We start from the raw sequence: 24,681 nt of genomic DNA, 5'->3' as shown, positions 1-24,681 counted from the left end.
GAGTATTTACGCCAAACAACCCACTATGAAGTATCTTCTGCTATACATCACATGACCCACTTATTCAATTACCTATCCTCATAAAAAACTGCTTATTTGGAATTGGAATCAATTAGATTCCAATATATCCTTACAAGCATGCCTAACACATGCATTGCACACATTAACCCTTACAGCAATTGAAGTGCAATGGTTTCAATTAAAGCACTGACAAGCGTCCTATTAGTGAGTAATGAGTAAAGGAGTAGATTCTATTGGGTTCAGGTGTTAATGGTTGTAGTCATTAGGCGTACGTTCGCCTACCGCATGAACGAGTGGTGTACGCAAAGCAATAGTACACTTGTGGACACCGCACATTTCTGCCCTTTTTGATCGCGTGCATTCGGAGTGGTTTCCGAATGTACGCCCCCCAACATAAGTGTACTCCCCCGTGTCCGCCCATGTTTCCGCCCCGTTTTGCCCACTTTGAAACTACGCCCATGTGCCATTCCGCATGACGCCCATAATACGCCCATATTTCCCGACTGATTGCGGGCAACAGTTTTGGACGGGATTTTGCCGAACTGGTACGGAGTCTAGGCGTGGCACATGCGCGTTGCGTTCTCCACGCATGCGCAGACGGCGAAAAGACGCGATCCGTAAGAATGCGGTAAAGTCCGCGTCAATCAGAATAAGGGCCATTGTGCGAGTAAGAGAGTTCCATAGAGTTGGAGCAACAAAGTTGAAAGCACGATCCCCAGATGAATTCAGAATTATTTAAGAAATGCTTTAACTTTATTTATATTTATTTATAGACTTACCTGCAGCTTTGTCTGCATTCAGTGAAAACAGCACGTTTTAATCCTGTAAAATAAAGGGGAGGCCAAGTTGAACCCTCTAATAGGGCAGGATGTATTAAAATAAATCGCCACCCTTCGCGCCCCCCCCCCCCTCCGCGATGCCAGCGCATATGTACTAACATATGCGGCTGGCATCGCGGTGCGGTAACGGAGCCCCCCCGCGATACCTGTACTCTGGTCTGCGGGGGTCTCCGTCACCTCCCAGCCGGCTTCTGATGCCTACGCGCCGGGGACAGCTAAGCAGGCTGTCCCCAGCGCCTCCTCCTCCTCCCCCCTGCAGCCGGAAGGACGTCCGGCTGCGTTGATAGGGGGAGGAAGGGCTTACCTTCCGGGGTCCAGGAGGACCTGCAAGAAGGTAAGCCCAAGGGAGGGGGGAAAGGGGGGTCAGCGAGGCGGCCGGGTTGCGGCGACGTGGCGAAAAGAAGCCCATAGGCTTCTATAGGGTATCGCCACCCAAAGGTGGTGATACCCTGCCCTGCGTTTTCGCTGCGCACGGATTTTAGTACATAGGAAAATGCGGTAAAACGGGGGTTTTACCGCATTTTCCCTTTAGTACATCTCGCCCATAATGACTGGAGGATAAGTAGATAAAACAGTGGATCCACTGAGATAGAAGTGACTAGTTTGCAACAATAGTACATCCGGAAAGTGTTACAAAGTAGCAGAAGGCATTACATCTAGATTAAATGATTGCAACCTTATAGGAAGCTAATGGTGTGTACACACGGTCAGATGTGCCTTCAGATACTATCCATGAATCATGATCCAATCAGATCGGATCGTGGATAGTATCTGAAGGCACATCCGATTTGCATACAAGTCTGACTATATAGTGCAGATCTGCACTATATAGTCATGGCAGACAAAACTTTCTGCCTTGCGATACGTGAACGTGCATCGGAATCGGATCGGGATCTGAAGGGTTAAAACCCTTGCGATCTGCATCCAATTCCGATCCGATGTTGACTATATCGTCAACATCGGAAGGCAAAAAGTACCGTGTGTACACACCATAACAGTTTTTTTGGAAGAGACTTTCCAGGAGAAGCATGAAATAAATATATTGTGAAACTAATAGTGTGTTATTACAATAAGAAAAAATAAGAAAATAAAAAGGAAAAGAGTTTGTCTGATTTTTTTCGACTGTGTCCTTCCTTTTTGAATAAAGATGCTCCGTGTTGTGGTTGTATCCATAGGTGCCGATTTATGTTTTTGCTGGTGGGTGCTCAAGCCAAAAATATAGAGGAGTGGCTTCATGGGGAAGGGGTGTGGCCACAAAATAATACACCAATTTATATTACGGCCTAATGTAAGGAACCACTTTATTGATTTCTTCCATTATCTGCATCCATATTCTCTCCTGTGTGGCTGCTCCCATTTTCTTCAGCCCAAACTCAATAAGGTCCCGTGCTTGGGGAACCAAGATGTTCAGTTCACTCTGTATAGATGGAGTATTCCTGGATTTGCCTTGTGCTTCCTGGCTACCAACATTTATGCCAGCAGAAGATGCAGTATTGCAAGGGCCTGGCACTCCAACAACCACCTGATGTTGCTGATGTTGACATATTTTGTGTTGACTTTGAGGTACTTGGTTGTGCCTCTTCCATCCGCCTCCTCTCTGCGTGTTGTGATATCGCCCAAGGCTGCCTCAATAGTGTCTGGCTCGGAGCAGGATGACATAGTAGCAGCAATAACCCCTGTGTTCATGCGGATATTTATACAGAATTTTGGCGGGAAACGTGGAAATGTGATCCGGCCAACATTTGCAGAACAGGGAACGTGTGTAAATACATGCGTAATAATGAGACATTTCACAGTGCAGCTGCTTGTGACCTGGGCATGAAAGGTTCCTTGTGTATGTCTGCAATGGGTTTTGCAGCGATAGTGGTCCACAGCCGATATATCGTCCAGTATGTACGTACCTTATGCTGGAAAACAGACAATGGTCAGATAAACTGGTTATATTCAACTAACAGATTTATCCAATTAATACTTTTTGTCCATTTTCCAGTGTTTGGGAGCAAATGATTGAGTGTCGTTTCCTTCCATTCATTATCAGCCAGAAAATTCTATAAGGGCACACCCATCTTAACGGTTCAGGTTTAAAGGTGCGTACACATTGCACCCATTATAACTAGGGATGTGCACCTGGCCATTTTCAGGTTTTCGGATATTTATCTCCTTTGTGTTTTGGATCTGAATTAGTTTTACCCAAATCACCCTTGTGGGTTTTGGTTCTGTATTTTTTTGGGGGGAAAAATCATAAAAACAGCTACATTACTTTTTTTTTCACAGTATAATTGATCTCAATAACATTCATTTCAACTCATTTTCAGTCTATTCTGAACACCGCACAATATTATTTTTAGGGCAAAAAGTTGCACCAAGCTACCTAAGCTAAGCCACACAATTGGGTGGCTCAGACTGATACGGCACACTTATAACGCTTGCCTTGTCATAGGTTAGGTTAGATATGGACCCGGACGAGTCTGTAGTACGAGGCCCTGGCTCAAAGTAGTAGGTCCAAGCTAAGTTTTATTTATGGACTAAAATAAACAAGACGATATAGAGTCAGTAATAGAAACAAACTGGCACAGAGATACTTGGCATGCTCTGCACTGCTGGGTGTGCTGGAAGACTGCAGGCCAGTCACACTAGCACTCAGGACCACTGGTTGCGAGCTGGGAGACTGCAGGCCAGAGAATCAGGATGATCTGATGAACATAGATATAGTTCAGGTTTTCGGGATCACTGGGATGATGAACCAGCGAAGCAATGAAGACTGCGGGGATACCAAAGAGCAGGGTTTCTGGATCACTGGGATTGTAGATTAACAGCAAAGTGATAAAGACTGTGGAGACACTGCAGAGCAGGATTTATGGATCACCGGGATTGTAGACTACCAGCAAAGCGATGAAGACTGCTGGGACACCGCAGTGCAAGGTTTCTGGATCACCAGGATTGTAGATTACCACTGAAGCAATGAACACTGCTGGGAAACCGCAGTGCAGGGTTTCTGGATCACTGTGATTGTAGATTACCAGCGAAATTATTAAGACTGCGGGGACATCGCAGTGCAGGTTCTTAGGATCACTGGGGTTTGTTTCCAGCATAGCAATGGAGACTGCAATGGAGAAGGTTAGCAGGCTGCTTGCAGGGTTTGTACAACAGGACAGCTACGTGGGAACACCAGGATGGATCGATGTTAGCAGCGGTACAGCTACTCAGGATAGCTGTTGGAACCAAGTGGTGCTATCGTATGCCTGAATATAACACACGAGTCTTGATTCACCAGAAGATGATTGCAGACTGCAGACACAGGTATGGACAACAAGGCAAGAGAAAATTTGCCTTAGGCGCTGGAGACAACTAGGGTGTAACTCGATGCCCAGCAGCCACCACGTAGGAGGGTTGCCAACCTCCAAAATGACAGAAACCCAAGAGCGCCCCACATTTCTGTATGGACAACAAGGCAATGGCCCCAGGCAATACTAGCTCATCCAATGTATACCCTTTGCTTCCTGAAGATTGGACATCACATTATAGAAGTGATTCAGGATTGGACATCAGGTGGTCAGCTGACCAGAACTGTCATGGCAGCCCACATATACATGGTATAAAGAGTGAGTAATTAGTAATGGTCACAGGTTTTAGTGAACTTTGGGAGCAGTCTCTGGTAAACACTGAAGTCTTGTTGAACAGCAACAGCAGGAACTACAGTACAGGTACACCACCGATTTTCCGGCAACCGTTTGTCCGGAACCTCTTTTAATCCGGACACTTTTGATTTGTCCGGATTAAAGGAGTTTAGGGACCTCCTTTAATCCGGACAGAGCAAAATTGTAAATTGTCTGGATTAAAAGAGGTTGATGAACTCTTTTAACCCGGAACACTTTCTGCGCATAGGCGTAACACGCAATAGGAGCAAGTGTCAGTGAGTACAGCTTCCGCTGACACTGCAGGTGACACAGGAAGCATCATGTTGTCTGAGGTCAAAGCAAGTACCACACATCGGCGGAACACACAGCATGAGCAAGTGCCACTGGGTACAGCTTCCAAGGATCCCACAGGTGGCACAGCAGGCAGCAGTGGGGCTGATATGGCGTCCAAGGTCCCAGCAAGACTTTCATTCATACTGCACTTACTGTTAATGTTTGTTCAAAATATACCTGATACCTGTTTTGCTTATACAGCACGTAGTACACTGTAATAAACAGTTTTGCATACACTACTGTGTTTATTCATTCATTAATATTATGCTGTAGCATATATTTGACTTTTTATTGCTTTTATTCCCAAAAGCAGCACGCCCATGTGGGTGATGACTAGCTGCGTCATCCCTCCATCAGCGCAGCATGTAAACAACAGGAAGTCTTCTCCCCCGTACTTTCCGCGCCATGCTGTTAAAGAATATTCGTTGTGTGTGCATTCCTGACAGATATAGTTATAGAAGATAGATAGATAGATAGATAGATAAATAGATAGATAGATAGATAGATATGTGATGTTCATTGTTCTGCATAAACACTTAACATTTATTAAGAAATACTGACAAAAAATACTGTGAACACTTTGTTTATTTGAGGTAAAACGGTGGTCGGACCTGAACAGAGTGTCACATACAGGTGCTTGCCATGACATAAGTGCCACGTGAAGGTGTAGCAGGAACGCCCACCCACCCAAAAAACATCAAACACATTGGAACATGGTGGTGTATGTAGTGGAAAGCGGTCCCACGGCAGCAACGCATCACATGGGAACATCCCGGCCTGCTCACATGTGATGCATTGCTGCCGTGAGACTGCTTTCCATGACATACACCATTTTAAGGTACATGCTGCTGGCCTCCAAATAACCAAGAAGGTGAAAAAATGTTAAATAAAGTACACAAACTATTTTTTGACTTTATAATGCAAACCGTTATAAATTTTTTCGTATAAAGAGTGTACTACTGCTACGCCTTTTTGGATTTTTGAAATTTTTTGGGCTACGGTATGGACTTTTCCACTTAGTTCTTGTAGACATTTATGGACTTGTGTCATGTTTTCTTGAATTGTGCTTTCGTCGCTGGACGTGTCAGGTGATGGTGTGTTCTTCTCCCCCTCTGCACTGACATCTGAAATCTCGATGATATCTATAATAAGTACAGATAAAGAAATAAAGAACAGTTCCGGTGACGTAGCCACGTCAGTGACGTCGGCCACACTCCTGTCGCATCGACTCACATTGTTGTGGGCGTGGTCTGTGTGACGCATCCTTGTACCTGCTGGACTCTAGCCCGCTGCTGAGACGCTGAGGCGCCGGTGTGTTGTGGAACGATTGTGCCTGCTGGTGTTTCCCCTCCGGTATCGTGAGTTGTACACTGCACACTTTTGAGCACGCTGATGAGCCAGTGGATTATGTGACAAAACCTTGTGGTATTTTAGCCCACACCGGATGAAATATTCGGTACGGGTATTATCTTCTCCGTGGGAGAAAATTTTAAAGTGATTTCCACGTTTTTTAATAAACGTTAATAAACCATGAAGCGCCCCCTCTATCTGTTTTAGGTGGTGTGTACATTGAAGGTCCCGTGGGAATCGGGTCACTTGGAGGGGAGCTGCATCTATTACATTCGGATTGGTGTGGATTTTCAAAAGAACTTTATAGTTCCTTGAAGGGAACGGACTTTATTAGTGTCAGCGCACCTATATATCTGCATTACAGATAAAAAAATGTTTACCTTTCCACAAATGATACGTCACTATCCCATAAAGATGATTTGCACTATACACTCACCATCTACACTGCTGGTGATCGCAATCACTTGGTGGCCCTCTGTGGTCCCTTCCATCGGCTGCGCTGCCTGGATATCATCTACAGTGACAAGGTAAGTGACGTATTACTACCCCTTGTTTTGTGTATAAAACATGTGTTGTTGTGGTGGTGTGCTGGTACAAAACCTTACCTGTTGTACTCTCCTTCTTTATTTTCAGGTTGGAGGCCCTGTCTCTGCCTTCCTCATGTCTTCTCCTGGATTGGATTTCCTCTGAGTAAAAACAAGCAACATGTCAGCAAAACACACAAAATGTAATGGATCAAGACAGTCTATTAATAAAGCCACCTAGGGCATTGTACTCACTTCTTTTAATAATTCCACAAATTTTCTTTAGCTTGGCCTGCTCCTTGTGCTTCAGGTCCGACCACCGTTTCTGTAGCTGGTATTTTGACCTTCTTTTCCCAAACTTCTCCTTTATCTCCTTGCATACACGCTGCATAATAATTTTTTTCTATAATTCGTCTTGGGGTAGGTTTTCCGCGAACAATCGTAGTCCCTTCTATCCAGCATTTTTACCATCAGTTCCACCTCTGCAGATGACATGGCGGAGGCGCGCGTCATTTTTTTCTCCTTGTTGTCCTGTCTCTCAGCGATTTCTTTATCTGTTGTCATTATCGGTGCTGAATTGGGGCTCAAAGGTGCTGTAGTCGTCTCCTCTGCCATATGCGGTGGCGCCAGACCCTCCGACATGGCTCCTCGATGTCCCGTGTCTGTGTGACGCCAAGCACGTAAGTGGGGCGGAGATTCCTGCGCTCATCCAATCACTGGGTTTCAAGCGACGTTCAGCACGAAAGAATATTCAGTCGTTGCTGTTCGAGTGATCGGAGCTGCGCTGCGAATTTTCCGTAGTCTATATCGACATTTATTTCGGTGAGTATTAAAACAAAATTTGGAGTTGTCTATGACAGGGGCTTTAATCTGTGGCCCATGGGTATGCTGGGGCTTGTAGTGACAGTGTATCCTATGTCCCACAGAGTTTCAACTCCTGTACTATAGTTACAGTATATCTAGTGGCCCACAGACTGAACACCTGTACATTAAATGGTTTATGGTGTGCTTTGTGTATCAAGAAAATAATATGCCTTTTTATTGTATTTTTTGAACAGAAATTCCACCATGGCAGAGAAAAATGTAGAGTTCATGAAGGACTTCATCGAGGCCTACAGGGATCAAAATTGTCTCTGGAACACAAAATCCAGAGACTATTCCAATCGCCAGAAGAGGCTAGCTGCTCTGGAGGAGCTGGTGAGGGTGAGCCAGACCTACTACCCCACAGCAAATGTAGAGTGGGTCCGGACAAGGATTGCCAATATGAGGACCGTCTTTAAAAAATAACTTAATAAGGTTGAGTCCTCAAAGCGGTCTGGGGCAGGGGCAGACCAAGTCTATGTGCCCAGGCTGTGGTACTTCGACCTGCTGGCCTTCACGGTGGACCAGGAGCTGCCCAGGGAATCAGTCAGCAATTTTGCAAGGGACCAGCCTGCCCCCTCCACCTCCTCGTGCAACCAAGAGGTTTCTGATGACACCTTTTGCGGCACAGTAAGTAGACGGATTTTATTTTAAATATTTTTTTATTAAAGCAGATAAATATAACAAGTACAGCATAAAAATTGTGAACATGTAAAATTAACGAAATAATATCATTCTGCCAATCCACAGCGCCAACACCAATAAAATACTGCATGTATTCATCCCTGGTTAATTTGGCACGCATAGATGCATTTCTGGTATTTAAATTAGTATTAGGTATTTCTGGTATCTAAATAATTAGTTTCCAGAGATGCCAGTCCTAACGCCTCTTCAACTAGCTCACTTTCATCCATGGCAGCAACATGGTGGTGTGTGGGCTGCGTTCTTCAGCGCAGATATAAAAATATATGCAAGTCTTAAAAATCGATAGTGATACATCATTGTTACATCTTGTTTTGTTACAGCCATCGCTATTTGCCGAGGAGGAATCTTCACCATCGCTGGAGGTTGCATCACAGCTGCCTTCACCGGCCCTCTGCTCCACCCCCACACCAACCGCCACCCCCAGCGCTTAACCTCAACCCGAAGCAACATCTAGAAGAGGGCGCAAAAGGCCGCGGCAGACTCCAGATGCTTCGGACGTGGCGACCACCAAGATCCTGTAGTCTGCTAACCGATTGATGGCCATGGAGGAAGATGATGCGGACCATGTGGGGAGTGTATTAGCTGACAATTTGCGCAAGTTAGACCCGGCTACAAGGGTTGAGGTAGAGCGGATCTTCTATGAGACTCTGTACCGGGCCCGTGTGGGGACTCTGTCCCGGCACACACGGCTCACTGATGACACCCCTCTGCTTAGGGTTGAATTTCAACCCATCAGCCCTGCCCCTATACCCCAACAACCGGTATTTCACCCGGGGCAATATCAGCCGTACCAGCAGTTCCAGCCACCAACCGGGCAAAGGCAGCACCAACCGGCACCGTCAGCTATTACACTCCCACCAGGTCCACCTGGTGGCCCCTTCCAGTGTTTGTTGGAAACTCCATCTCCCTCACAACCGGCGATGGATACAGGGGATTATGGGGTGGAACAAGTATACCACCAAATGTAAAAATTGTATATAGTTGCTTTCATTGTATAATTGGTTTAATAATATAGTTTAAATATTGTTATGTTTAAGTATTTATTTATTATTTATTTCCTTGTTATTTATGTTATATTTGTTATAAGTTTAGAAGTTAATAATTTATATAAAAATTAAAAATTCTGTAATCTAGTTGGTGTCCGTGTGAAAATATAATTTACCATGCAGGGTGACTATAGGGCACAGATATACATATGGGGTACATGTATGTTGTTTCAATATTTACCTTCATGTATTGCTCCTGGAGACTGTACAAAAGTACCAGGAGAAATTGGCATAGAAATAGGTGTGGTGGAGCCACTACTTGCTAGTACATAAACACCAGTACTGGGTACAGTCTGCACTCCAGGTGTCGTGGCATTGTGCCCTCCAGGAATGCCTGGCACCTGAGTACTACCACTCACTTGCCGTGATTCGGTCAGTAATCTGGCCCAAGACCAGGCTACCGCCTCCACCTCCTCCTCCTTGCTGCAAGAAGACGCGGAGGACAACTTGTGCGGCACTGTGAGTATACAAATTTTATTGTCAAAATATTGTTTTGTAACTTTACACACCAAAAAACAATATATTTACAATGACAAAAACGTACATTTTTAAGCAATCATGTCATTCTGCCACTCCACAGCCCCAACACCATTGAAATAATTCAAGTACTCGTCTCTTGTCAACTTTGCACGCATTGATGCATTTCTGGTGTTTAAATTATTTTCCAAAGCTGTCAGACCAATAGGCTCGTCAACAACTTGGCTTTCGTCCACTGTAGCCCCCAGATGTTGTGTGTGCACCGCTTTTCTGCGCAGGTAGTTGTGCAGCACACAACAGGCCATCACCACTTTGTCAATCTTATCTAGGCGCAGATTGATGGCACTGTGAAAAATTTCAGAATTTATTACTCAGAATCCCAAACGCATTTTCAACCACTCGCCTGGCACGTGACAGGCGATAGTTAAAAATGCGTCGTTCCCTGTTCAGTGCCCTTTGTGGGTAGGGTTTAAGGACATTAGGGTGCAATCCAAAGGCCTCATCCGCCACAAAAACAAATTTCAAACCGTGCTCATTTTCAGTCCGCTCTGGCAGATTCAGTTCATTTTTTTTCAGTTTGTCATGGAAAAAGGTCTTCTCCAGGGCTCCTCCATCTGAAACTCTACCATTTTTCCCAATGTCCACAAATACAAACTCGTATCGGGCATTAGCGATGGCCATTAGAACAATGCTGAAGAACCCCTTATAGTTATAATAAAAAGAGCCACTCTTTGCAGGGGGCATGATTCTGACGTGTTTGCCATCGATAGCTCCACCACAATTAGGGAAATTCCAAAGATCACGGAAATCACGTGCAATAATTTGCCACTCCTCCTTGGACGATGGAAACTGCAATATAAAAGTATATGCGTATTAATAATCTGTTGGGTTGATTTTAGACCCATCAGCCCTCCCCCATTGCAGCCTCAAAGCTATTACCCGCCTTATCAAAATTACCCCCCACCCACTGGTCAACGTTACCACCAGCCCCCACCATTTGCACCTGGTCCATCTGGTGGGCACATGCAAGGTATGGGGGAAACACCACCTCTCTCACATCCACCAGTGGACACAGGGGACTCTGGGATGGAACCACCGCGGTACCACCAAATGTAATGTACATAGTTTTTAGATTTATTATTATTGCTTTTATAATTTTATAAATTTAAGTTGTGCAGTTTCAATTAAAATTTGTTGTTAAAATAAAATCTTGGTGTCCGTGTAAAAGTTTAAATTAACAGGCATTGTAAATATATACATATAGGGTACAGGTATGTGCACAGCTATACATATGGGGGACATGTATGTAATTTCCATATTTACCTTCATGTATTTGTCCTGTAGAACTTGGACGATGGCATCACAGGTGTCTGGTATTATCAGCCCCAGCGCTTGCGATGATATTGCGGTGCTGAATCTCAGGTCGGCAAGGGTCCTTCCTGTTGCCAGGTAACGCAGCGTTGCCACCAGTCTCTGCTCTGCAGAAATAGGCCTCCTGAAATAGGTGTCCTCTCTTTCTATTAAAGGGGTAACGAGGGCCAGCAGCTCCATGAAGGTAGCGTCATCCATACGGAGATAATTCCTGAAGTCATCAGGATTGTTCTCCCGTATCTCCTGTAGCAATGGCATGTGGGAGAAGGTGTCTCTCCTCAGAAGCCAGTCTCTGGTCCAGCAGCTCCGATTCTTGGTCCTTTTTCTTTTTTTAATAGCCTGCAATCTAGTGGCCATAGCAGCAAAAATGCACGCACGAGCCTGCCTTCTCCTCAAGCTCATATTGAAAGGCAAAAAAAGGCCAAATATGCAACAAAACACGAACGAACGTCCGTATACATGCACAGCTAGCACTGCTCTGAAAAGTCACGGCTCTATTCACTGTACTGCACGAACGATTCTTTTGTTCTGTGATCACGCCTCTTTGTTTTGGTATGCCCTTAACCCAGCCCAATATGATAATTTTGTGTACATTTTTATCGTGCGAATAGCCAGATCAGGAGAGTGTGTACGGTGGTACAATCTTTTTCTTGCGATTGTTTGGACGGGAGTACATCGGACGTCGCAAGTAAAATTGTACATATGTGTACGCGCAGATCGGTCGTATGTTTTGGACGGTCGAACGTGTATTCGGTCGATCAAACGGTCGCAAGAAAAATGAAATTGTACATATGTGTACCCAGCTTAAGTGCCTGATGTACTAAGCCTTGAAAGTGATAAAATGGAGAGTGACCAACCAATCAGTCATTTTTCAAACACAGCCTGTGACATAGCAGGTAGCAGCTGTTTGGCTAGACGTTTATCACTCTCCATTTTATCACTTTTCAAGTTTAGTACATCTGGCCCTTAGAGAGTTCACACAGGTGGCTAATCAGCAGAGTGCAGCCTGTCAGTAGCTCACACTTTCAAACTGTGAATACATCACACAGAGAACACTAAGGCCCATATTCAGTGCAGCCAGCAAGGGGGTTAAACGGCGGGGATTGCAGAAAACAAGCGATCCTCCCTGTTTAACTCCCTCGCCGGCCGCACACCCTATTTTACATTTCAGGGGAATCCTCGCTATCACAGGACAGTCTCGCTGTTTCGGCAGCCACATACGCCGATTTCCCCTCGCTCCAAAAACGGAGGGAGGGGGAATCGGTGCATGCAGGGGGGTCAGGCAGCGCTGCTCGCTGTCACAGCTCGCCCCCGGCATTGAATATACCCCTTAAGGTTCAGGATAGATGGCAGAGGTAAGCCACCAAATGCTATGAATTAATACAGGATTGTGACAGCACTGATAGAGCACACCAAGGGCCAGATGTATCAAGCTTCAAAAAGTGACAAAGTGGAGAGTGATAACCAACCAGCTCCTACCTGTCATTTTTCAAACCCAGTATGTAACATGGCAGGTAGGAGCTGATTGGCTGGCTGTTTTGCACTCTCCACTTTATCACTTTATGAAGCTTGATACATCTGGCCCTAAGCAGCACCCCTGGACTGATATGGCATATTGGGCAGCAACCCAAACTGATATGGCACACTTGGCCGCACCCCAGACTGATATGGCACACTGGACAGCACCCCTGGACTGATGGATACTGGACAGCACCCCATGCACTGATAGGGACACTGGACAGTACCCCTGGACCAATATGGCACACTTAAAATCCTCATCCAGAATAATGGTGGCGCAGATTACTGTGACTTTTAGAGAAACCAAAATATGCGAGAATCCGACAGTATAACATTCGTCCTCATTCTGGTCCTGGAAAATGGCACCAAGGATCAAACCCTTGCTGGCCTCTGATCAGGTCGTTGCATGCCTGATGCGACCACTCCAGGCAAATGGTAAAAGGTGTGCAGTTTCATTTGGGGCACCTTGTCAATATGGGTCCCACAAACATTAACCCAGAGATACATGGAAGGCCACCCAGAGTCGGTAATCTTGTGGAAGCAGTTTACAGCCAAATACCCTCCATGTATGGTTATTTCATATATTATTTTGATTTTTATGTGTTGTCTAAGAGGGGAGGAGTGTATTGTATTGTGTTGCTATATTGCGGTTTAAGTAATTGTACCACCTTCTCCCTGTGGTTTTCCCATTTGGGTGATTGGGAACTTCATGGGTTAGGGAGCAATAGGCAATGTATAATTTAGCCCCGCCCTGCTACAGTCTTTGGGGCCTCAATTTCCTTTACAGTCTCCTCACACTACCGACTTTACTAGGAAGTGGGTAGGATGAGGGCGATACAGTCACTCTTCCGTAGTTTCCATGGTTGCCATCAATGGCAATAGTGCAACTGGCCATTAATCGTTGCATAATATGCAATGGATGACCATCAATATTTTTATGTATCGATGGTCATCCATTTACTGACTGATTGGCCTGTGGGCCAATCAAAACATGGGGGCGGAGCTTCATGGGTGTCAGAGATGGAGCTATGCTCAGTGTCCTGGCCCATCGGGGAAAAAAAGTTTGTTTATGCTGGACATCGATGGAGGGAAACCATCCGGTTCTCCCCTATCGATGGCAAAACTATTCTACTTTGGCCATTTTGAATCTCGATGGTCAATGGCCAGCCCTACTCTTCCATGGGTGTGTGGATCAGCTCGAAAAATCATGAGTTTCCCTGCGCTTGAGTAGGCAGGTATGAGGAAAGAGTTAGGGGCCAGAGGTGAAGGCTTGTGCATGTGGCCTCAGGGGTGTCTGTTGATCATGATTGGGGAAGGGGGTTCCGTATCATTCATTATGAAATTCTGATGATATTGTTTGTCATAAAAGAAATTGTCACTTTGCAGCGCACGCCTCTACAAGAGCAGGCAACACAATGAAATGAATATCACACCTTAGTTTAAAATCTTTTTTTTTTTTTATTCTTATAATACAGTTTTGGTATAATCGTTCTAGCACCATATAAAACTTTTGTTTTATTTAGAAAAAATAAACAACAAAAATGGTTGTATTTTGGTCAGTACTTAGTAGCAACATGTTTAAAACACCGGACAAGATATAACAATGGTCTGTGTCCTGTTCAACACGAGGCAGCAGCACCAATCACAGCGCTAGCGTAAAGCATCATGTGACCTAGGGACAGCAAGTTAGGAGCCTGGTTTCACTTAAAGGGGAACTACTGTATCACTATTTTTTGTTTTTGATTCCCCCAAACCAAGGGAAGTAATAGTCAGGATCCCATCCCTGAGGTGCCTGAAGAAATCAAAACCTATTTAATTTTTCTTCTTAGAAACTCTTACCCCCCCCCCCCCACCCCAAAAAAGGCCAAAGTGTAGAGAACTCAAATTGCAGAGGCTGAAAGAATTGTGATGTTTCTGTGTAATATCTATGCAATATAGAATGACATAGTGATAACTCCTCCTTTAAATGAAATTGCAGATACAATAAAAATAATTGCCATGTGGCCCGCTTAAAGATAAACTATTGCTAAAAATATTCACTTCGCAGGTTTAAGCCATTCGCCCAAGGATTAATGCAGCTTGAAGATAAAGATGTAGGGAGCAACGATCTCTATGGTAAAACAAAAATATTACAGTGCTTTCTTTTTTTCAAGTGTACTATTTTATAAATTTTGCTCCTGTTGTCTATAGGATACAATTATTCTAAGGATCAATGGCCCCCAGTGGTGGATCCAGGGGTGGAACAGCAACGGTCTAAAATTCAAAGAGGGAACCTGCCCAACTTCCACAACAACTGCTGACAAATATGGCCGGATGCAAATGGTGGCAGTTGGTGTGGTTCCACTATTTGAATTTTGGACTGCGCTGCTACCCCACCTCTGGATCCACCACTGGTTTCCATCCATTTAAATTGCATTGCAATATGGTAATGAGCAACAGGTACAGCTTCACGTTTTCAGGAGGGTAAGGAGCAAACTCTTCATTCTTCTCTAAATAATTTCCTACAAGGGCGATGAACAATTAGACATAGTTTTCCTATACATAAAGCCAGACATCTGTTTTATGTAAGTGCACCATTGTTGGGGACAAAAACTAGGCAGCAGTTTCTTGCTCATCTACAGTTCTGTGTCTCCATTTGATGCACAATATTGTATTTCCTCACACCCTGCTTCATAAGTTTTTTTCAATGACGGTGTGAAACACTGTGTTGGCAGCCATTTTGTGAGAATATTCACGGGAATGCGGCCTATCAATGAACTCCAATCCAGGGCCACAAGATGGCTGCCGCCATTGTGTGCAGCTCATAACAAGCACTTTAGATATATATTTCTATATGGAAGAAGTCTTAACATAAAACCTTTTCTCTCTACGATCCCTCTATCATTAGTGTATGGTGACGTAGTGACAATTTCCACAAGTTTCATAGTCCGACTAATAATAATCAAATCAAAAAGATGCGTAAAATACATGCAATTTTAATACATATAATATTAGATGGACAAACACCTACTCTTCTCCTCACTAACTTACTCTTTGGACGGTATTGCATTCATCTTAATTATAATTAACTTGTTTTTCTTTAATTACATTTTGAGATTGGGTTGCTAACCTGCTCCTATAGGACTTCCCAAAGACCCTTCGATTCAGGACTGAAATGATACTTCAGCCATCCACCAGCAAAGCCTCTGTTACTTTTAACCACACCCAAAAGACTCATACCCCTTTCAGACATCCAACTCGGTAATTAGCCAGCATTTAGAGTGCTGGGTCATTTTTTCAGGTGCAGTCTGACCCCCTTTCACACTGAACAGCAAGTTATCGGGTTAAAAATTTAAATCCGGTATTTTGCATAATAACGGGTATTTCTTCTGTGCGATAGGGTCAACATGGGTCATAAATCCTGGTTCCTCGACCCTAGTAAATTCCAGGGTCGGTGACCCGGGATTTATGACCTTGGTTGACCCTTTCACACAGAAAAAGGACCTGTGTTGAGCGGCAACTTACCAGGTAGAACTGCTTCTCCCAGTAATTTTGTTTTCTGTGTGAAAGGAGTATAAGGGGAAATTTACTATGATGGGAGATCAACCTACTTCACATGTGATGTTGCTATAGGCAACCAATCAAATCGACTTCTTATTTATTTAGCACCTAGAATATAATAGATTGTATCTGATTGGTTACCCATAGCAACATCAACTGTGAAATAGAACTCCCATCTTCGTAAATTTCCCCCTAAGTTGTGGGTTGCGGATGACGCTTCCTAAGGCCGCACCCCTGTTTTCCACTGCTCTACATGTGCACAGCATCTATTCTCTTCAGGCTGGGGGGAGGGACACTCCCAACTGCTCCTCCCCCACGCGGGACAATGGTGGCCCTGGGCGGGATGCGGGAACGTCTCCAAAAACTGTGACATTGCCGCGGTTAGCTGGACAGTTGGGAGGTATGAGGTAAAGTTAAATTATAATCAATTACAATTTTGTAAAAGGGTTATTAAAGCAATGCGTGGCTATCTACAGATCTGAGAGAGGCGTAGGAATTTAAAAATGGCGCATTGTGAACATTGTGACGGATGCTAGGAAGATTTAAGAGGTGTTAAATGGAGAAATATAATTTAATTTGTCCTTAACTTTTACAGAGCCCATTTTCAAGATTAATATGGAGTTTGATAATCTATACATATACAATATACAGTACACTTATGCCAATGTAGTTAGTGACACTGTTCTCTCCACTGATAACCGAGAGTCTCAACACAAGACAATCGCTTTTATTTGAGGTAGGTGTCACTAACTTGTTAAACCTTGGAAGAATTGGGGGTTTTGGTTTACAGATACATAATGAGTGTTAAACATTCAAATATAACATTTTTACAATCAGCGTATGGGGAGGCAATGTTCAGTGTATGGCTGACGATGGCTTAAGCCAATCAGAGCACTTTGTTTCAGCAAATCCCACGAATGGGGCACCAAAAGAAACATCCCGATTGGACAGTTATGCTCCAGTGCAAGATCAGGAGTGCTTCCAATTTCAGGGACAGAGAATCCTGTGTAATGAGCAGATCTAACCACACGCATCAGCTCTCTCATTAACCGCACAGTGACCATGTCCACACGTGCACCGGACAAGCCAGATCTCCAGGGCCATAGTTATCCCCTAATGAAAACCCTACAAGGGTGGGCACTCGTTAGAAACACAAATCAAAAATCCCCTGCAGTAGACGAAAAATCAAAAATAAAACAAAAAAATATATATAACAAAAAAAATCAAAATAAAAACCACGTAAATAAATCTTTGCCAATGACGACCAGTGGAAGTTGCTTAGTCCGTTAAACCATGAAACTCAAGTTCTCTTTGTTTTGAGAATAGCAAGATGATTTTGGAGTCTTTCAGTTAAGTGTTTCTCTAGCCATTAAAGCAGATTGGCCCCAGCTCAAACCCAAACTTCTGGTTGCTGTCTCCAAAGTCGCTGACGGCAAGGTCCCTGAGGGGTAGATGTTCCACCTTGTAGGTGTTGATCTCAAGCACCGTTCGTTCTACACCCTTTCGAAGCTGTTGAAGTTGTATGGGAGAACAAATGATAAGTAACAATGACTTTTGGGACAATATAAGCTAAAACTACAGTATCTTCTTTACATCCGTTATTGTCTTTATTATTGCTTAATGTTATGGAGAGTCTATAGCAGCGGTACTCAAACTGTGTTTCCTACTCTCAGCATGGGGTTGTGATTCCATATTGCTGACCTTTAATCTAATGATTTCTCTGATCTCTCAGTCAGTGTTTCAAGGAGTCTGAAAAATCATTTGAGTGGTCTGTACTACTTCAGACTCCTCAAATAGCTGGCTTAGTGTTCTGTGTTATCAAACAGCTCCGCCCACAACACCAGTGCTTTGCCTGTCCTGTCCCACCCAGCAGCCACTGCTTTCACTGGCAGGGTGTGCTCCTGGCTCCCACATCTACAAGCAGATATCCATATGGGTAACATGGCTGGAAGCAAGGGTGCGCCTGTTATCTGGGGCTTCTGAGGTGTAAGAAACTTGCAGATAAAACAGGCAGCCACCAGCGGACTGCGGTCAGACTGATAGGAGCTAGCTCTCAGCGAGCTGGACTCTTAAGGTGCGCATGCACAGATCTTACTTGTCTGAGGCACAAGATAGACCTGTTTTCCCTTGAACTCCCCCAGAAGCTCCCTGGGAGGGCTCCATCTGACTTGGCACTTGACTCCAGGGGAGCTGTCGGGGAAGTTTAAGGGAAATCCAATGCTAAAAAGCACCCTCAATGTGCTGCTGATGGTCCGATTCCGATTTATCTTACGTGCTGCACATAAATTCTCCAAGATCCAATCTAATACCCACTGGAATGTACATTTGATCCAATCTGATGCCAAACACCTCCGATTTGGCCAGTTTTCATTCGATACATCTGCCTGATCCATCGGAATTGGATGAAAACAGGCCAAATTGTAGAGGTGCTCTCCCTGCTCTGCATCCACTGCTGTAGCGGCGGGCAGGAGATTTTAAAAGGACGCCCATTCATTTGTAAGTTTTTTTTTTTAATTCTCCTGCCCCTACCACTCCAGCAGCCTGTTCCCCACCTACAGCTCCCTGGGAGTACATGTGATAAATCGCATGCAATTTATTACATGTAAAAAATGGCACATCAAGACCCAAATCGTATGCAATCACCAAACTCTCCTGGTTACATAGGAAGACTAAAGAAACCATGCTTATAGACATCAGTCCTACTAAATCCTACTATATAAGCTGTGTACTTACTTCACACCCATCGTATAATGCCTTTAGTTCGGGTGTGCGGCTGTAGGAAAGGACTTCCTCATTGTCTGCCCGGAACTTTATCGACTGGTCGTGGTTTCCTTTGGACGAATCGTACCAAGCCACTGACTGTTGGCAATTATAGGTGAAGTTTTGCCGGCCTACAGCACTTAGCAGTTTCAGAAATGTCAGCTGCACCACATGGACGGGATTACCATCGGCATCAATGTACTGGAACTGTAAGGACCACAGAAGAAGACAAGAGTTTCGATTTATTCTCCAAGAGAAATATTAATGCAAAGCTCCCAGGGATAGGGCTACAGGAGATGTGTGTCCTGTGCTCTGTCTGGTATACATTTTTTAAATAAAGATTTAAAAAAAATACCTAAAGGTGCCAGAAAGTAGGAGAGACCTACAGGAAGTGGAAATTCCCAGCGACAGGTAATGAAGAGTCAAAGTAGTGATTGAGACACACAATCTCAGCAATGGATTGGACATGTGTTGGGAGGTGAGCATTCAGACGCGGGAATATGAGCGGTCCTGTGGCTGTTAGGATTCTCATCATGCACATGCCCATAACTTGTTGCCAATTCTCAGCCCTGATGATTATCGATAGACCGTGCATGCACAATGAGTGCTGAGCACATGCGCAAGGTCTCCCTGTGAATAAAGCCAGCGATGGGTAGCCACCGCTGGCCATTTGCAAGATGATTAACAGCTGGCTGGAGCTTATAGGTGTCACCCCGGCGTTTTCTAGGATTGCCGCCAAAAACCGCAGACGGCATCCGGCCATTGGGAGGAAGGGGCATTGACATCAGTAACGGCCTCCATTTCCCCCATGCCCTCGCAGCGCTGAGTAAGTCTAGACATATTTGGTGGCTGCACACCGGGGGGGATCCAGTCGATGGTAATTGTGCTTGAGATCGACCCTGTGCTTGAGATGAACCCTAGCAATGAGCATATAACACCTGACAACAAACATGAAACCCCCACAAGCATGAAACCACTGGCTCTGACTAGAGGTCTTAGGAGGTCCCTCCCCACAAAGGCCTTTATTCAGATCTGATCACAGTATAAAATTGTTTGGTAAATGGGCAAAACCATGTGCACTGCAGAGATTTCAGTTTCAACACACCCCACCCAAATTTAACTATCTCTGCACATGTTACATCTGCCCCACCTGCAGTGCACATGGTTTTGCCCAATTTCCAAACAAATTTGTACTGCAATCACATCTAAGTAAGGGCCAAAGTGTGAACAAGAGGTAAGGAATTTCTTTGTAATAGCCCAAATCCACAGGTGGTCATACTGTAGTCCCTGATTATGGTTGACTCGGTAAGCTGCGAAGCTTGCAGTTTACCGAGTCCCAGAGGGCCTGCCCCGCTGAATCGCCTCCCCCCACCATATCCCCTCGCAACCATGTGAGGGGATGGTATCATGTAGACACATTCCCTCACATGGGCCCTCACCGGCCATCGAATGATTTCTCTAGGGCATGCACATATAAGTCAGTGGAGACTGACTGATATTTGCAGGCTTCCGGCTGAAGAAATGGCAGGTGGCACCAGCTCCCACCCGCAATACCATGAGAACACCCAGCATTTTCATGGAGACGTCCTTGAAAAGCTAGGCGTTCCCATGGTCGATACCCGACTCCACCTCCCCCAGCCCGCACCGGTCCGTGCGAATGGATCGGTGACTATGCAAGTCACCTAGTCCATTCTCCCAGGGACCCTGCACATGTGCATAAATCGTTATGCGCATGCGCAGAATAAAAAACATCGCTGCCCCATACGAACGTGCGGGGGAGCGAATTAACCAGAATGTCCCCCATAATGTGGATGTAGCATTAATGAGAAACTATTCTAACATCAATTGCTTGTATACTGTCTGTGTATCTGGTAAAACATTTCCTTTTATATTTAACTTGACCATATTGGTAAGACAGCTCCACCACAAGGCATAAGTGAGAACTGTAGAGTACTATAATCTGCAAACATACAAATACTGAGAAATACATTTTGTGAGTAATTATTTATAGACCTGGTTAGTGTAGGGACATGTTTCATTTACCTTCTTTCCTCTTTTAAAAGAGCTGTACCAATCTCCTGGGGTCTCTTTGTTCCATGCTGCAACTTTAACCTAGTGATATAAGCAAAGATTAGTAAGATCACTTAACACTGAGAACTGCATTCCTTATTATCACACCTATGGTAAATATTGTATGCATGAAGATGGGGGGGGGGGGGGGGGGGGATCTGGCCCATAGCATTCACTAAGCTCCCACCATGAACAAAGGAACATACCACAACCGAATTCTAGTACTGGGCCTAATCAGTCTCTTGGTGGCACTCATAACCATAAGCTAGATTTCAGGACAAGAATGCATCCTCCAGAGCTGTAACTAGACTTTTTGCCTCAGAAAGAGAATTGAGCCCCACCATGCTCAAAATAGGGACAGGGCATACAGCAAATATATATATGAATACATATGAGTGTGGCTTCATGGGGAAGGGTCATGGCTACCAATTCACATTACACCACAAAATAGTACCCTCTTATACACATTACACCACAGTAAAACCCTTACACCCTAACACATATTATACCATGGTCGAGTCCTTTACACAGATTACACCAGGTAGAACCACTTACACACATTCCACTATGGTAGAGTCCATTATATTATGCCACGTAAAGACCATCACACACATTAAGCCAGGTAGCGCTCCTCACACACAATATGCCAAGTAGAGCCCCACACACACTATGCCAGGGAGAGCGCCTTATACACATTACACCAGGTAGATCCTCTTATACACATTATGCCTGGGAGAGCCCCTAATACACATTATGTCAGGTAGAGCCCCATATACATATTAGGACAGGTAGAACCCCTTATACACATTATGCCTGGTAGAGCCCATTATACATATTATGCAGATAGAAGCCCTTATAAACAGTTATGCAGGTACACGGGTAGAGTACACACATTAAGCAGGTAGATTCCCTTATACACATTACCTGCTTGGTGTGTGTACGCTACCCTTGTACCTGCATAATCGTGTATAAGGGGTTCTCTCTGCATAATGTGTATAAGTGCTTTATCTGCATAATGTGTATAAGGGTTTCTACCTGTCCTAATGTGTATAAGGGACTATACCTGCATAGTGTCCCTTATACACATTATGACAGGTAGAACCCCTTATACACATTGTGCTTGGTAGACCCCATTAGACATATTATGCAGATAAAGCACTTATACACATTATGCAGATAGAATTCCTTATAAACAATTATGCAGGTACACGGTAGAGTCCCTTATACACACTACGCAGGTAGAATCCATTACACTCATTAAGGAGGTAGAGGCCCTTATACACATTATGCATGTACAGTCCCTTATACATATTACACAGGTAGAGGCCCTTATACACATTATGCATGTACAGTCCCTTATACATATTACACAGGTAGATGTAATCATCATGAGTATGTAACTAAAACATAACAAAATACACAAAAGAAACAAGACTCAGGAAGAAGAGTCACTCCAGGCAGATATTAATTAAACACAAAGTGGGTAATGCAATTCCCCAAATTTATGTGTGTTCTGCCGGCATCACAAGTTCTCGCTCGCACCACACAGAGGTACTGTAAGTGTGTAGTATGTGCGCTGTGCTGCGCTGCGCATCATGTCAATCTGAGGTGAGCAGTGATCTTATAACCAAACACAGAGCCCACAGCTGGGGAACATCTGGCAGCTGCTTCAGGAGATATATGGCCAGATTATGTTGGATTATGTATGATATGTATAGTGTATGATATGTATGATGTATAATATGTATGATATGTATGAACTGTATAATGTATGAGATGTATGATATGTATGATGTATGATATGTATGATGTATAAGTATGGTATGTATGATGTATGATATGTATGATTTGTATGATATGTATGATTTGTATAATGTATGAGATGTATGATACCTCCTCAAACTCAATATTTCCAAAACGGAATTAATTATATTCCCACCAGCCAAGAAAGCTGCCCATACATCGACATCTCGCAGCAGTGTACGGACACCCGACAGAGTGCGAGCCGCCGGGACCTTCCAGGCGGCAGGGACATATGCGATCCGTTGTGATGGAACGCATGCGTCCCTGCTTCCCGCCCGCCTCGCCGCCTGGAGGAACGGGTGGTCAGACGGCCTGCCGGTCCGACCACATGGTCGGGTCCGATGCACACGGGACCGCGCATCGGACCCGACTGCATGTCAGGAAGAGGCGATTTGGTCCGATTTAATGGGCCGATTGGTCGCAATTGGCCGAAATCGGACCAAATCGCCTCGATGTATGGGGGGCCTGAAGAGTTACCATCCTGATATCTCCATAACTGTGGTCAACTTGACAATCTACCCCACAAGCTCGTTGCCTAGGGGTCATTCTCGACTCTGAACTGTCCTTTGTTGCACACATTCATTCTGTCTCCAAATCATGTTACATGCATCTAAAAAAATATATCCAAAATACGACCCTATCTCACACAAGACACTACTAAATCTCTTATCCATGCACTCATTATATCCCGCATTGGTTATTGCAATAGTCTCCTAACTGGTCTTCCCAAGAACAGACTCTCACCACTACAATCCATTTTAAATGCTGCTGCTAGGCTGATCTTCCTTGCAAGACGCTCATTGTCAGCTGATCTGCTCTGCCAGTCTCTCCATTGGTTGCCTGTATTTTACCGTATTCTATATAAAACACTTCTACTCGCAAATAAAGCTATTAACCATACTGCACCAGCTTATATATCTTTACTTATCTCAAAATATCTCCCATGTCGACCACTTCGCTCTGCACAAGATCTGCATCTTTCTTCTGTACAGATCACCAGCTCCCATTCACTATTACAGAACTTTCATCGGGCTGCTCCCATCCTATGGAATGCCCTTCCACGCACAATAAGACTCTCCACCAGCCTCCAAACTTTCAAGCGTTCCCTGAAAACTCACCTCTTCAGGCAAGCCTATCATGTTTAAGTTCCACACGCATAACCCTCTGAGGCACTTATGTATTATATAGCTTCCCTTCTGGACCTGTAACTTGGTGGGACTGCTATGCTATTACTGGTGCCTTTCCTTGTGTTTCCCTCCTATGTCCCTATAGATTGTAAGCTTGCAGCGGGGCCCAGTGCCGTCTTTCCCATTGGGCACGATGGGCAGTTGCCCGGGGACCCTAGGACCTAGGGGCCCCCGGCCCAGCCCAATGGGAAAGATGGTGGCCGGGATCCGGGAATCCGCTCACCCTCGCTGGGGGATCCGGGCAGGGGGATCAGGGCGGTGGCGGTAGCTAGAAGCCTGATTCGGCGAAGCTCTATTTGCCGGCGGGGCGGGAAGCGCTGTTGCATTTGAATAGACTGGCCGGATGCTGATTGGCTGAATTCAGAAAATCAGCATCCGGCCAGTCTTTGAAAAGGCAACAGCGCTTCCCACCCCGCCGGCAAATAGCGCTTCACCTCCTAGCTAGCAGTGAATTTAATTTCGGGGGTCCGTGTGCCGGGGTTCTGATCACCCTCACTGGGTGATCCGGCAGGGGGATCAGGGCATCGGTGGCGGTAGCTAGGAGCCCGAAGCGGCGAATCGCTATTTGCCGGCAGGGGGGGCGAGAAGCGCTGCTGCATTTAAAATGACTGGCTGAATGCTGATTGGCTGAATTCAGC

General features: G+C 44.8%; 1 protein-coding gene across 1 annotated transcript in view; it reads right to left on the bottom strand.

Moving 5' to 3' along the window:
- Window positions 1-16,775: 16,775 nt before the first annotated feature.
- The window catches only part of COL5A3 (collagen type V alpha 3 chain), a 196,262-nt gene continuing 188,356 nt past the window's right edge, over window positions 16,776-24,681 (bottom strand). Inside the window, exons 60-62 of the mRNA XM_083180418.1 lie at window positions 21,027-21,095; window positions 18,957-19,190; window positions 16,776-17,732 (exon numbers count right to left, since the gene is read on the bottom strand). Coding sequence (XP_083036544.1) covers window positions 17,586-17,732; window positions 18,957-19,190; window positions 21,027-21,095 — 450 coding nt within the window. The 3' untranslated portion in view covers window positions 16,776-17,585. The remainder of the gene's footprint in view (window positions 17,733-18,956; window positions 19,191-21,026; window positions 21,096-24,681) is intronic.

This window comes from Crinia signifera, chromosome 4, assembly GCF_055691185.1.
Source record: "Crinia signifera chromosome 4, ASM5569118v1, whole genome shotgun sequence".
Taxonomy (NCBI): domain Eukaryota; kingdom Metazoa; phylum Chordata; class Amphibia; order Anura; family Myobatrachidae; genus Crinia; species Crinia signifera.
The sequence above is the reverse complement of the archived record's forward strand: the minus strand, read 5'-3'. Positions and strand labels throughout refer to the sequence as shown.